The following is a 16,252-nucleotide window of genomic DNA, read 5'->3' on the forward strand; positions in this document are numbered from 1 at the left end:
ATATGACAATCATATAGAAGCTTTAATAATGATTAAACTTTAAACAGAATAGCAGCTGTCAAAAATCATTCATATTCCTGGTTACGCTGTTTCTTCTGAGTAAACTGGTAAAATATGTCCATCACTTGCCAGTAAAAGTTGTTATGGCTGTTTTGTTGCAGGAAGATCATTAAAAGTTGTCTGGTATGTTTTCCAGAAGAAGGCACTAATGGACCATCCATCCATTTTCTTTACACCCTTGTCCCTCAGTGGGGTCGGGAGGGGTGCTGGTGCCTATCTCCAGCTAACGTTCGCCAGTCTGTCGCAGGGCAACACAGACTGCCATGCACACACACTCACACCTAGGGACAATTTGGAGAGACCAATTAACCTGACATGTTTTTGGACTGTGGGAGGAAACCAGAGTACCTGGAGAAAACCCACACATGCACAGGGAGAACATGCAAACTCCATGCAGAAAGACCAGGAATTGAACCCAGGACCTTCTTGCTGCAAGGCAACAGCTCTACAAACTGCGCCACGGTGCAGCACGGTGCAGCACGGTGCAGCCCCTGCACTAATGGACCTCCATACTATTACAGATGCTGGCATTTGAAGAAGAATTACACCTATCCAAATTAACAATTAGTCACATAATGTATTTATTTCATCTCTTGACTATATAGTTGCCTTTATTCACTCACATGTCAATAACTGAACAGCTACATTTTGAGGACTAATCCCACCATGTCATCAGTTAAATTGATAGTGGAATCATAAAGACCCTTTAACTTGTATTTTCTACTACATTTCCCATATAAATGCCCAATTAATCTTGTTTATTTTTTAAACCCAATACAATCAACCAGTAAAACCTTCAAATAAATCCCAATACTAAATTATTAAAAAGACAAATAATACCTTACAAAAGCATTTGGACCTCCTGGTATTTTACACATTTGTTCTTGTTAGAACCCAAATTTAATGTTGTTATTTTGGGATTTGGTTTGTGATAAACAAACAAAAACAAATTGTGAAGTGACTGAAAGATAACATATTGTTTGCTTTCAAATAAAAATCTGAAAAGTGTGTTGTGCTGCCCTGACAAAGCCGTCCACATCTGGAGACGTGCAGTGTTAGGTTTGTCTCCCACCCGAGCTGTGGGTCACTGCCACTCCTCCAGAGTTACTAGAGCCTTTTATGTGCCTTGTGAAGATGACTCAGTTGATTAAATTTCATTTTGGGGTTTAAGTGAAAAGAGAGCTGGATGGAAATACTTGTCACACCTTTCAGATTTATATTTGCAAAACAAATCAAGAACTACGTATGATCTTTAACAGCTATCATGTGATATTTAGGGTCACGTCAAAGCCTGAGAAAATTAATTTAGATGCGTGGTCACAATTTGACTAAATTTATATATAAAAAAAAAAACAATCAAGGGGTGTAAATACTTAACGAAGGCATAACATTTTCCATCTTACATTTGCGTATGACTTGACGGCACATAGATTTGCAAAGCTGTTTGCAATGAAGAGAGCAAGATTAGTTGTATGAAATTATGATTTGCATAAGGTAATGTTTCCATCTTTAATATCCACACCTGGATCCATTTGTTCTAATGTTTACCATCTCTGCTGTTTGCCAGAAGAGGACTATATGAATAATGGAATGCAAAGTCTGAGTGTGAAGCAGTCCTAATTATAGTGGGCCCGCTATCCTCTGTGAGTTAATGCAGAACCAACTACACAAACACAGTTTCACTTTGGCATAACATGCATCTCTGCTGCTTTGCATAAACAGGCCCACACATTCCCACCCGCACAAAATCACACATGCATAAACACCCATTGCGCATAAGTGACGTCGGTGCTGAAAACCACAGAGTGTCCTGTTTTCTGTTTCCCCCCCCCCCCATCTCCCATTTACTGTGGAACTCAGCTACCACATATACATTATATATATATAGGGATTATTATGCTAACTGGGGAGCTATTTTAATTAGAGAGCGCACCCTTTACAGCAGCAGGCCACCATTAATGCAGCCTGTGTCTGTTAGTGCATCCACACCAATGCCTGGCCTATTTGAAGTATTGTTGTTTAACATTCTGCACAAGAGGATCTGTTGATCACCAGGGGCTGCCTTGGTCATGGTAAACAAAGACCAAGAGGGTTAAAGCAAGCCCTCTATATGTGTGTGTGTGTGTGTGAGTGTGTGTAGGGCACTGTGAACGATCCTGTAGCTGTTTATGAGTCATGAGCTCCCTTGGGAAAACATTAGTTTATTTATTTTTTCCTCCTCTTTGTGCAGATACTGTCCTGCCCTCGGCTGCTTTAATTTTGATTTATGTTTGGATTTGGTAGTCTTACCACAAACGGCTATAAAAGATGGAGTGTTATAAGTCATCAAAGTGAGTTGCAAGAAATTTAATAAGGAAGAAAAGGTATTACCAGTATTGTTAACCCTTCGCAAGGACTTCAGATTGTTCTAAATCCCATTCAGATTAAGAGCTCATCATTTCACACACCCTAATATAAACCACCTCATGTTAATCTGTATAGCCTATGAAATGGTGTTAAATGTTGGAAGGTAAAAATAATGCTCTATTCTACGCTACATCAGGCAACTTTTTTGTTCCACCTTTCTAACCACATATGCTATCAATTAATATGGCTACATTTACAAAACTGCTTGCATTCATATACTCACCAGCCACTTTATTATGCCTGTTTAGTTGCTTGCTAACAGAAACAACAAATCCATCAATCCCTTAGCCGCTTCCTATTGCTTAAAAAAAGCCTTGATGAAGTTCAAAGGGAGCATCGGAAAAGTGAAGAAAGGGAATTTAGTGACTGTTACGTGACACTGTTGATCCCAGACAAACGGGCTTTATAATTTCATGAACTGAAATCAGCTGAAATGTTCATGCAAAATCATGTCAAGTCAAATATATACTTTGGGAACAGAAATGCCTTGTCGATGTGGAAGTTAGAGGAGATTGGGTAGACTGGTGCAAAATAATAAAAGAACAAATACTAATTTCAACCAAGGTATGTAAACTCTCAGGTTGAACCTTGAATGAACCTTGAAGATTGGCTTTTGTCTGTCTACAATTTACGAAAGTCTCACCAAAGTTGGACAGTAACAGGTTGCAACAACATTGAGCGTTCAAGTGGATCTTTAATCCATCTGTGACATTCAGACTGCAGGGTCAGTTTGGTTTAATCAACAAGGAAACATGAATCATTAGTGATTTTGGTGGTGGTTTAATGATATGTAGGATATATTTTTGGCACACTTCTGACTTCCAAAACCAAGTCTACCTGAGTGACGTTCCTGACCTTCTACATTACTTTTATGACACTTTGTTCACATCACACTCCATCCTGTCATTGCTTGGTAGGGTTTCCCATGGCAAATTTACCTGGGTCAGAGGTCACATGCACACCAATTTAAAGACCTCAAAGGCACACCACCACCAAATCTTCTGCATGTGTTCAAACAGAGCTGTATCTGTTTGGTACGAATTGAATATTGGTCACTGAAAGCAGTTTAATTAAATCTTTCTAAGTACAAAGTTGGATCGGGTAACTACGGTTTGTGGCTGTTTCCAGCACTTGCATCAATTTATGAGAGAAGAACTCTTAATACTTCAGCCCAGCAAAGCATTTCAATTTCATTATACCAATTTTCCGAAACATTTTGAGATGGTCCCTCCCAGTTCCATCATGACTATCTACCAGTGAACAAATCAAACTCTATAAAGACATAAAAGAAGTGAGCTTAGACTTTCAGAACTTGATTTGCCTGGACAGAAACCTGACCTTAACCTGACAGAACAGAGAACAAAGCTTCTCTAAGGGCTTTGTAGAGCAGAGGCTGTTTTACCTTAACGGGGTGTTGGGATAACAACTGTTAAACTCTAAAGATTAGGAATTAGATGCGACTTGGGTTCATATATGTGTGAAAACAGACTTTTTTCAACAACTTTTTGTTTTTTAATAAGCCCATATGTATATTTGATCCAACTAATCTGACTCTTATAATGAAAATATAATTTCCGTGAGCTTCGTAAGCTCCCCTGCAGACGTTTGTGTGATATTGTGGTTTCTGTTGTGAAAACAAAGGAAGTAATATCTTTTCTAATGGTATTATTTTTCTCAATATAGAGGGATGTGTAGCACCTCAAACAAAGAGTTGCAGAAACGGCAGTCCTGGTGGGTCTTTACAGACGGTAAAGCTTTACCCTAACGGGTCAGAAACAGGAAGCAGCCAGATGTTTCTTTGTTTCATGAATGAAGCTATAGATACAATGTGAGCCACTCGGTGAAATCTCCAACTCTGCCCATAAGCTATCTCATGCATGGATGAATTCGTACAGTCTGTTGCCGTGGTATCAAATATCTTGCCCTAAGAAACAGTTGTTCCAATTTACATTTACAGCAACAGGGACTGAGTGTGGGTTGTCTCATAAAGACAGTCGGGAGCAGAGAGACTTTTTTTTGTTTTGTTTTTGTTTTCCTCTGCTTGGATATCCATCTGCAGCAGATAAACAGAGAAACGGCTCAGATGTACTGAATATCACCCATGTCCTCCACCAATTAGTGTGTCCCTGTTTCCCCTATCCACCTCCTTCCTTTCTCCCCCACTGCCTATTCATCATGTTGATGGCTCACTTGGTGATGGTCTCATATTCAACCAATTCTGTTTTGCATGGAACTGTAGCAAGCCGAAACGGCCGTCTTCCCCCCGGCCTTATTTCCAGTTGGTTAATTAGCTGAAAGACAAGCTGGAAAAACAGTTTGTTTTTATTTCCCCCGTGCAACGGTTTTGATGGAGTCGGACAGCGATGCCGAGCCCCATTTGTTTGGGAGTTATAGGGAATTTGTAACAGCTTTAATTTCTCTTTATGACCGTCCTTGGTCTCTGTTAGTGTGTGTATTTGTGTACATGTGTGCCGATAGCAGCTCTTGATCCTGAAGCTTTTTTTTATTTTTTTTTTACTCCCCCTCCCCAGAAATCCATGCCATTCATCTTTTCTGTGGCTTTATCTGCGTGGACAGGGAAAGATTTTCTCTACATAATGGATTAAAGGTCACATGGCACAATGCAGCACGGCACAACGTCTTATCATCAAAAGGTTTAGGGCACTTTGTGGGGCTTATTTGTTAGGCTTTCCCAGTCACAGAGTCATATCCATGGCTTTGAACGACTAAGGAGATGTTTAGATTTCAGTTAAATGGTTGCTGAGCTTTGTCAGCAGTTGTATTCTCCACACGGCCCAGTGATGATACAATCACCGACAATAAACCACCAGTCCCTCTAAAGCATGTGAGTCTTTAAATGAGATAACAGAATCATTTGCTACGATGAGTTACAAGAGGATTTCCACAATAACAAAAATAGTTTGTTGCTACGTTTTGTGGATTACAACCCTTATATTTAGTGCTGATATTCACTGTGCCTTTTTGACAAAGACACTAATATGAACCCCATGCTCGTTTTTTGTTTTCCCCCATGTCTGTACTTCATGCATAAGTACGCAATATGTTTTTTTCCCCTTCTGCATCTACAATCAATCAATCAAATTTTCAAATTTTATTTGTATAGCACATTTCAGCAGCAAGGCATTTCAAAGTGCTTTACATAATTTTAAACAGTGAGAAAGAAAAAGAAAGTAATAAAAAGATAAAAAGAAAAGATAAAATCACAGCCTAACAGGACAAGGCCTCCAGCCTTGCAGCACCAGGCTCCGTCCGCCTGTTTCGCGAAAATTTTGCGCTAGGACTTTCGCTGTCCTACGCGGATTTTGTGCATTAATTGGTTACCTGTTAGTCTAGAATTTACAGGGTTAAACAGTGAGAAAGAAAAAGAAAGTAATAAAAAGATAATAAAATCACAGCCTAACAGGACAAGGCCTCCAGCCTTGCAGCACCAGGCTCCGTCCGCCTGTTTCGCAAAATTTTGCGCTAGGACTTTCGCTGTCCTACGCGGATTTTGTGCATTAATTGGTTACCTGTTAGTCTAGAATTTACAGGGTTTTATATACGCGCAATGACTCCCAGTCACTCGCAAATACATAGAAGGCATCAATTGCCATAAGCAACTGTAAACAGGTGGGTTTTAAGTTGAGATTTAAAGGCACCCAGTGTTTCAGCTGTTTTACAGTTTTCTGGAAGTTTGTTCCAAATCCGTGGTGCATAGAAACTGAATGCTGCTTCTCCTCGTTTGGTTCTGGTTCTGGGGATGCAGAGCAGACCAGAACCAGAAGATCTGAGGGGTCTAGATGGTTGGTACAGCAATAACAGATCTTTAATGTATTGTGGTGCTAAACCGTTCAGTGATTTATAAACTAACAACAGTATTTTAAAGTCTATTCTTTGAGCTACAGGGAGCCAGTGTAGGGACTTTAGAACTGGTGTTATGTGCTCTATCTTCCTGGTTCTAGTGAGAACGCGAGCAGCAGCGTTCTGGATCAGCTGCAGCTGTTTGATTGATTTATTAGTCAGACCTGTGAAGACGCTGTTGCAGTAATCAATGCGGCTAAAGATAAACGCATGGATGAGTTTCTCTAAATCGTGCTGAGACATTAGTCCTCTAATCCTGGAGATGTTCTTCAGGTGATAGAAGGCCGACTTTGTGACTGTCTTTATGTGGCTCTGAAGGTTCAAGTCAGAGTCCATCACTACTCCCAGGTTTCGGGCCTGATCCCTGGTTTTCAGTTGTAATAACTGAAGCTGAGCATTGATTCTAGTTCGTTCCTCTTTAGGCCCAAAGATAATAACTTCAGTTTTGTTTCTGTTCAGCTGGAGAAAGTTTTGGCCCATCCACACATTTATCTGATCTAAGCATCTGTTCAGTGATTGGATGGGTTCAGAGTCACCTGGTGACATCGTGATGTAGAGCTGTGTATCATCCGCATAGTTATGGTAGCTAATCCTATTTCCTGTTATAACCTGAGCCAGTGGGAGCATATAAATATTGAAAAGAAGGGGTCCTAGGATTGAGCCTTGGGGTACCCCACATGTGACCTTTGACCTCTCTGATGAGAAGTTTCCAATTGAAACAAAGAAATTCCTGTTCTTTATGTAAGATTCAAACCAGTTGAGCACTGGACCAGAGAGTCCGACCCAACTCTCCAGTCGATTCAGTAAAATGTCATGGTCAACAGTGTCGAAAGCTGCACTGAGGTCCAACAGAACCAGCACTGTGGTTCTCCCACTGTCTGTGTTTATATGGATGTCATTGAACACTTTTACAAGGGCCGTCTCCGTGCTGTGGTGAGCACGAAAACCAGACTGGAAGGAGTCAAAGCGATTCATTATTGTTAAGAAGTTATTTAATTGTTTAAAAACTGCTTTTTCAATAACTTTGCTGATGAATGGGAGGTTGGAGATCGGCCTGTAATTCTGCAGTAGTGATTTGTCTAGATTGTTCTTTTTTATCAGTGGTTTGATAACTGCTGTTTTCAAAGTCTGGGGGAAAACACCTGAAGACAACGATGTGTTTACTATATGGAGCAGATCATTAGCAACGACAGGCAGGACTTTCTTAAAGAAATGTGTGGGTAGGACATCCAGACAGCAGGAACTGGAGCTTAATTGACTTATAATTTCTTCTAGGGTTTTATAATGAAGTAGTTGAAATTGGGTCATTTTTACTGCCTTTGTTTTGTTTGGGCACAGCATTGGTACTGGCTTTGGAGTGGATGTGCAGATTAATCCTCTGATCTTTTGAATTTTCTCTGAAAAGAAACTGGAAAACTTGTTGCAGGCGGCATTAGATTGAAGTTCAGGTGGCAGCATCACAGGAGGATTTGTGAGCCTGTCAACAGTAGCAAATAAAGCTCGGGCGTTGTTAGTGTTTTTGTTTATGACATCTGCAAAGAAAGCCTCTCTTGCATGTTTTAGTGTTGTGTGATAGTTACGTAGTCTTTCTTTGTAGATGTCATAATAAACGTGTAGTTGAGTTTTACGCCATTTCCGTTCGGCTCTACGGCAGAGTTGTCTTGCAGACAGAACTGTTTGTGCATTTCTCCATGGAGATTTCTTCCTACCAGACACAACCTTCACTTTAATGGGTGCAATGTAATCAATGATATCTGAAAGTTTGCACTGAAAATCATCTACCAATTTATCTACGTCATTATAGATTAAGGGTGAGGAAGCAGAGTAGATTTGATTAAATGTTTCTGCTGTGTTTTCTGTGAAAGTACGTTTTGTGATAGTAGCTGTTTGTCCAAGTGGGTTAATGGATAAAGAACATTCAAAGATAACAGCAAAGTGGTCCGACAGGGCGACATCAGTTACAGAGACATTGGAAATATTCACACCCTTACTGATAACCAGGTCCAGTGTGTGTCCATGAGTGTGTGTTGCTTGTTTGACATGTTGTGTGTGTTGTGTCAACCAAGCCCTGCTCTCTACTCAGATTTTTCTCACAGCTCTGTAGATTAACTATAGAAGGTAGTTTTCAAACAGTGATTTATTAAAAGAAAAGAAGTGATCAAAACCAACCATGATTTGTATCGCTAAAGCTAAAGGCACAGGCCATTTCCAATGTGCCATGACGACATTTAAATCTTTTGTGACCAATGCCTCAATTTTCTACAACAGTTCAGCCTAAACAGCCAGAGACCTTATCTTCTCTCTGAGCAATGCACCACACCAGAGAGCTACGTTTGTGTGGAATATCCATAAAAAGGCGTGTAGTGTAGAAACTGTTGCTAATATTGGAGCCCTTTTCAAACAGACATTGGAAAAATGTTTTTTCCTAGTCACCCGTAAGGGAAAATGATCACTAATATTATATCAAGGCTACACATGGACAAGCATTTAGTCATACAGAGAGAATCCAAGTCAACTATTTACAATCCAATTGATCCTCATTACCAAAGAATAATGTCAAATTCTCTATGTTATTAAAAAGGGCTAAATTCTTTAAGTTTCCGGTACTTGAAGCTACTATCCTGCAGGTTTTAGATGCATCCCTGCTCCAACACACCTGAATCAAATGAACGTCTCGTTACCAGGCCTCCACCAGATTTCACAGCATCCTGAAGAGGTAATTCAATCATTTGTGTTGCTGTGTTGGAGCAGGGATCTATCTAAAATATGTAGTTCAGTCACTCTCGAGGCCTGAAGTTGGTGATCCAGCAGATTGAACCGAGTCATTGACTTGCAGGCAGTATAGCCTCCTGTAGTTTTCTGATCTAGGAAAGAAACCCAGCTAAACGGATAAACTCTGAGCCAGTTTTCAGGTCTGTAAGATGAAAAGGAAGCACATACAGTTAGTAAAAACTCAAAGGATTGCCTACACCTTGAGCCATTAGTCTCTTTTCTCACTCTCTGACCTCCTGAGTCTCCTCCTCTGATAGGTGGATGACCTCAAGGCCAAGCTGGCTGCTCAGGAAGTGGAACTCAAGCAGAAGAATGAAGACGCTGACAAGCTGATTCAAGTAAGAGCAAGTTGAATGCCATTTAAAAATCATTCAGTGGTGATTTCTTACTTTGCTAGCCAGTAGGACTCGTAGATTTAGATCTTTTTTTTACCAAGCTCATTATTTCTTACATAAAAGTTGCAGTTTTGACCTGCCTTTCTGTTATATTATACCAAACTGACTATATTTACCAAATCCGGCTAATTCTCTGACTAAGCTCTTTGTGCTGCCCGCAGGAGGTTGGGATAGAAACAGAGAAGGTCACAAAAGAGAAGGCTGTGGCTGATGAGGAAGAACAAAAGGTGGCGGCCATTGCTGTAGTGGTCAGCGGTAAGCAGAGAGACTGTGAGGAGGACTTGGCCAAGGCTGAGCCAGCTCTGCAAGCAGCTCAGGACGCCCTCAACACCCTCAACAAAGTCAGTTCCTCTCTTATCTCACTCTCCGCCATGTTTGGTTCGTCCCATCACTCTTTATCTGTATCTTAATTTTTCGTTTCATTTAAAAAGAAGAAGATGATGTTCTTTGATCTTTTTTGTGGACTTGACTAGTGAGAAACGATTATTAAATCACAGGGTTTAGACGGGCCTTCACTGGAATAATGTTGTCTTTATGTTTCGTCGACATTTTACTTTATCCTCGCATCCCATGCAGGTTTAAGAGCTGGCTGGGGGATTTTCGAAAACACCCTCTGTGTTTAAAAGGTGTTCTCTGTTCAAACAAGCAGAACAGACAGTTCAATCACTGCTCAGAGCTCTCCCCAGATTCCTTAATTAGAATTCTCTGTTGTCGTCTCAAAGTCAGCACAGGTTCTTCTTCCTTTACTCTAATCCCCTCCTTTTTTCACCCCCACTTTTTTCTTTTTTTCCCCCCCTCCGCTCAGAAGACCAGAGAGATTGCGCAGTTGCTCAAACTCAATTAAATCACACACGCCTTCTTCTTAACTTTTAAAAATCCCCTCCTCGTTTTCCTCTTCAGAACAACCTGACCGAGCTGAAGTCGTTCGGTTCTCCCGTGGCAGCGGTGACCAACGTCACGGCGGCGGTCATGGTCCTGATGGCACCCGGAGGCAAAGTCCCGAAGGATCGCAGCTGGAAGGCAGCCAAGGTGATGATGGCCAAGGTGGACTCCTTCCTGGACTCTCTGATAAACTTCAACAAGGAAAACATCCCAGAGGCCTGCCTGAAAGCCATCCGGCCTTACCTGCAGGTGAGCCTTCCTGGTGGCTGGTGGGTCGCCAGGCACTCTGCTCCAACTACTGCTAATAAATCCTAATTTTAGCAGGCCGTGATTATAATGACAGAGGCACATTATGGCTGTCAAGCATTAAAATGACAGCCAGAGAAAATCAAGGAGTAAATTAAGTGTTGCAAATTTAACAGCTGCCCTGATTATGAGGTTCAATGAAGCAGACACGAGGCATGGCAGTGCAGCAGATAACACACACTTCTGTTTCTTCACAACGCTTATATAAAAACGTTCATCTTTTCCACTTGGCGATGTTACCTCAACATAGCTGTGTGGAAAACTTTGGACATCCTATAACTGGGCTTTACATGCAAAAAAACCCTCTAAAACGCCTCAAGGCTGAAAGTGAGGAGTTGAGCAAATGGTCTTCAATCCAATGTTGGAAACATCTACAGCTACGAGAAACGTCTTGCTAATGCTATTTAAACCAAAAAGAGTCAGACCAAGGATTACAGGGCATGGTGCCCCAACCTTTTAATATCTTCTGTTCAATAAGTTTAATTATTGTTCATTAGATTTTTTTTTCTTATCTAAAATAATAATCAGTTGAGCTGAATATTAACATTGTGTCCTAATTTTTTCTCATTTTATTTTTACTTAAGCTTCCATTGTGACTACCTTCAGCTAATGTTAACCTATTCAAGCAAATTTTACTGGCAGATATCTGTAGGATTATTGAATATTTTATACGCCGTATTTGCTCGACATCTGAAGCCCCTTTGGGACGCCCTTTCAATTAATCTGACAGCAGCAAAATGTGGCGAATAAAGTCTTAATGAGCACCCCAGTCAGTCTTCCTCCAAAGTCCCAGCTGAATTCTTACCAACTCGGGTCTTGTAACATTTAAATGTCACTTTTTACCTCGTCACATATCTGCCCTGCCTCTATTCACTCACAGTAATAGATTAGTTGCAGCATTCCAGGGTGGCTCACATGTTTTGTTTTTGCTCTTTATGTTGAGCTTAAAAATATTCCGAGCATCAATTTGTTGTGGCACAAATAGACACTGCTAGTCAATCCCCCAGCCTCACATTGTTTGTGTGTTTGGCCAAATTGTAATTGCGTGACGTTTTATCATTTTGTCAATGTTACAATAATGAAAAAAACAGATCAAAATATCCACCAAGTAAAAACACAAGACAATGAGTCGACAAAATAAAATGCTAGATGTGCAATTTTTTTGCTTATTTAAAGTTAATTATCTAGCTTAACTTTACAAAGTTATGAGAATAGGAAATAATACACTATATATATTTTATGTGTTTTTAGTTGTTACACTTTGTCTTGGCATTTTGATTTCTCCAGTTATCTAACTCTGTGCTGTCCAGTAATCCTCCTTTTGCTAACTAACACCTTTTCTATCATCTTTAAAAGGCAAAAATTATTTTAATGGTGATCTGACCATCCAGCTTTGATCTGAGTACTTGTGTTCATCATAAATTTATGAAAGAACCTCTATAGATATCTTCACCTTTTTATGTGTGTTAGAGATTTGTTCGTTTTGCAGTTAGCAAATTACAAAAATGACCTTCACAGCACAGCAGGGGGAGCAAGTTATTGGACTGTAAATAAATTTCATAAGGGGACTTCTAATGCTGAAGAGAAAACTAAGATTCCACAAATAAAGTTGTTGTTTTTTTTTTAATTCAAATACATCTATATAAAGTTACACATAACTTTTCATTAATTAATTTCGCAGCCAGGGGTTAGTATGCATGTCATAAGGTTGTAATGTTGGGTCCCCTTCTAATCCAAATAGCTAAGTGTCCATGGACAAGACATTTAGCCTCACGTTCCCGCTTATGTCCTCACCATAAGGATATTTCACTAAACTGTTGGATGTAATGGATGCACATAAATCTACTCTTTAAGCTGCTTCTGCTTGTTTACACATCACCAATGGATCCCGCCATGTTCTACACAGATTAAGACACCTTTCCTGAACAGCACCGAATGTTCAGCTGGGTAAACATAAAGCACTTTGCATAAAATGCATATCATATATCTCCTATTCTGTTTGAGGTGGGCTTTTTTAATGCATTAATGAATATACCAGCATTATTTTTTGATTTATAATCCCCCAACACCAGAGGCATCTGGCTGAAATCCAATGGTGTTCTGTATTAATATACTTCACAAAAGTCTATTAAAGGTGAGAATTAACAAACTATCAGGTGACACAAGGCAAAGTGCTGAGTTGTGTTTTAGCCTCAAGACCTGCGACCGATTGTCTCATTAGCCTTCTGTCAACCCTACATCATAACACTCGGCCTAGAGCGGCTTTACTTTTACATGAGTCACTACCTATCTTGGTGGCTTGGAGCTGTAATCACAGTGGGTTGACTTCAACCCCCCCTTGCTGCCTCAGGCCTTTTAGATATTGGCCTGAAGGCATCAAGTCCCAGCTTGAAGTGTGAAAGAAACATTATCCCAATTGTAGAAAAAAAAGAAAAAAAAACAGCTTCTTTGTGGTTATGGATAAATCCAAGTAACATCATGGATTTAAAATAGGATGCATCATCCTGGGCAAAATAGAGAAAAGGAATCCTGGTCATGAAAATAAAAAGATCTTTTATTTAGCAAAACATCTTTAATTGATTGTATCTCAGTGATTACACTTTATAACTCATATAAAGTCACTCCAGACTTTAAGCAACAGTGCTGCACATTATAAATGTTTTTTTTTTCTGGTTCAGGTTTGGAGGAGAGCATTGGACCACCTGGTCCTCTAACAAATTGTAATTCTTACACCAGTTACCCCCATGACATGGCGCATGTTTTACCTCGTACCACTCGACTGTAAGCCTGTCAATTTTACTGGATGATAAATTGTCCCAATAATTATTGTGAAGATTATAAAGATTAATTATTGTTTTTGTGAGACCATTTTCAAGTAATGGCATAACAATAGAAGTTTGGCTTCTCAACGATCAATAAACATTCATTTTGTACTTAACACTGGAGCTGGAAGATATTTTAGATATCCAAATCAAATTAAAACACGACAACCAATAACAATAAATTAAGCTGGAGAAAAAATATTAATCAGAAAGAAAATTATCAAGCTCATTTGACTTTCTTGTGATTAATTGCTTATTTACACTTGATTAGAATAAAAGTTAAAGTCCAAGTTTGAGTTATTCTATGTACTTAATATTTCCATTGAGTTTAACTGATTTTATTAATGCATGTCTTTATAAGTTCTTTAAGGAGTTATTTTTACCGTAAGTGACGGGGTTTAAATACCACCAGCAAACTAATGAATAAGTCCTGTTGGATAAAGTTAACACTTTGATTTGTCTCTATTGCTCTATAGGAAACAACGGGAGGAGAATATTTTCCCCAGAAACCTACTTTGGTTCCTGCAAATGATTCTTATGTAACAAATGACATGCTTACCAATCCTGACCAAGGTGGAACGTCGTTTCAAACCGTTCTTCGTCCGTTTCGGTTCCCTCCAGGATCCAGAGTTTCAGCCAGACCTGGTGGCCTCCAAGTCTTACGCAGCCGCTGGTTTGTGTTCCTGGGTTCTAAACATTGTCAAGTTCTACGAGGTTTATTGTGAGGTGGATCCCAAACGCCAAGCTCTACGCAAGGCCAACGCTGAACTGGCTGCTGCGCAGGAGAAGCTAACGGCCATCAAGAGGAAGATCAACGTAAGTTGGATTAATGTCGGGAATAATAAAGTTGATTTTCACGGCGGTACGTTGTGATTAAATTTCTATGGAGTTTAGAGAAACATGTTTTTCTTTATCCCTTTTTTCAGTTCTTTCTGTCCTCTGTGTCTTAAGTTCGACCTCCTTCTCTTTCATTGTCTTTTCTTCATTTATTTATTAGACTTTCTCTTCTTCCTTCAATTTCTTTTCTTTATTGAATCTTTCCCTTCACATATCCTTACTTCTGACTCAGTGTCCTTACCTATGTCCTTACATTTTTTCTTTTCTTCAACCAATTATTCCTGATGACTTCAATCCCTTCCTATTCTTCATTTCTTAAATTCTGGCTTTCCTTCTTTGTTTTTCTTTTTCATTCCTGTGTCCTTCTTCCATGTTTGTCAAGTCTTGGGTTCTTGCTGGTTCTATTTCTAAAGTCTGGCTTGTATAGAAATGTCTACTATAAATGTTTGGCGTCTTTGGAACTTAAAAATGGAAAAATAAACTACCAACTCTTTTAATTTGATTCTGAAAAAGTCAAAAGTCTGTTTCAGAACACTGACTTAAAACAGACCTCTTTTTTTTTTTAAAGAAAGTTTTGGTATTAATGTTGCAAATCGTTGCTGTGATCCTTGAAGGTATACTTTTATTTATGTTTTCCATATCATCACTCCTACGAGTCAATATCCAGTGACAGCCGTTAAAAAAAATCTCTCAACTTTAGTTTTGGGCTGACTGAGAGTTGAATAATGACTTGTGAAAGGTAGACAACGCTGCCTGATTTGCGAGACATCAGCGAGGATCAACAACTCCATCAAACCCCGAAGATACGCAGTATATTAAGAATCTGATGGCGCACAGATAAAATGGAAACAACCACAGGCTGTGTGAGCGGCGGCAGAAAGTCAGGATATGAATTATTTTATCAGCCTTTGAGTGACAGTTGACACACAAGCTCTTCCAGTAATTATACACCGCCAGCTTTCCATCAATACAAAGCTGGTGTAAGTGCTTTAAAAGGCTTTTGCTGTTCATTAATCTAAAACCAAATCCATCACTCCCCCCCTCGCCGTAGAAAAGGCAGCTGTAAATAATTGTTGCTCAGTGGTATTTGACATTCAGCTCATCAGAGGTCCGGAGAGTCTCTCAGCGGAAAGTGACGCCTGTGACTCTTCGGCAGATGTGGCCGCTTACATCAAAACCCGCGGAGTGCGGCGCGTCGGCTGTTAATAAGATCCAGCATGACTTCTCGCTGTCATTTTTCAGCCTTCAGTCAGATCGCCTGAGCAGAGAGTGGCTTTCGGAGCCAAGGGGAATTAGCAACCCTCAAGCTAATCTACTGAACCTGTGCTTCTCCGCCGATTAATCCTGTTTGTCCTTGTTATAATTGCTTCCATATGCCAATAAATCCAACAAAAGAGGAAAGTTTTATCCAACTTGTCTCCTCCCTCCCCACATCCAAAGCTACTTTTATAAGCCCTTATGTTTTACTTGACTTCATCAACAAATTAATAAGTGCCTAATATGTTTTCTTCTCTCTCCTATTCTTTGTGTGTGTGTGTGTGTGTGTGTGTGTGTGTGTGTGTGTGTGTGTGTGTGTGTGTGTGTGTGTGTGTGTGTGTGTGTGTGTGTGTGTGTGTGTGTGTGTGTGTGTGTGTTTTTAAGCACCTTAATGAGAACCTAGCCAAGCTCACGACAAAGTTTGAGAAAGCCACTGCGGACAAAGTGAAGTGCCAACGGGAAGCAGAATCAACGGCTCGCACCATTTCACTGGCCAACCGCCTGGTGAGGAGGACAAATGCAGGATAACGTAGAGCACAGGCTAACAACGAACACACCAAAAACACTGTTTCCTGTTTAATTTACAGACATTGCATATCGTAAAGGTATTCACTCCCCTAAACTATTTCACATTTCATTCCATTACGACCAGAA

General features: G+C 39.9%; 1 protein-coding gene across 1 annotated transcript in view; it reads left to right on the top strand.

Moving 5' to 3' along the window:
* Positions 1–16,252, top strand: part of dnah9 (dynein, axonemal, heavy chain 9) — a 166,605-nt gene that overhangs the window by 93,412 nt on the left and 56,941 nt on the right. The window contains exons 55-59 of the mRNA XM_088000949.1: positions 9,357–9,437; positions 9,656–9,835; positions 10,395–10,625; positions 14,126–14,320; positions 15,983–16,102. Of these exons, the coding sequence (XP_087857075.1) occupies positions 9,357–9,437; positions 9,656–9,835; positions 10,395–10,625; positions 14,126–14,320; positions 15,983–16,102 (807 nt within the window). The remainder of the gene's footprint in view (positions 1–9,356; positions 9,438–9,655; positions 9,836–10,394; positions 10,626–14,125; positions 14,321–15,982; positions 16,103–16,252) is intronic.

The sequence above is a fragment of the Poecilia mexicana genome, unplaced genomic scaffold (genome assembly GCF_051168715.1).
Source record: "Poecilia mexicana isolate PSO_F unplaced genomic scaffold, ASM5116871v1 scaffold_19, whole genome shotgun sequence".
In the NCBI taxonomy this organism is placed as follows: Eukaryota; Metazoa; Chordata; class Actinopteri; order Cyprinodontiformes; family Poeciliidae; genus Poecilia; species Poecilia mexicana.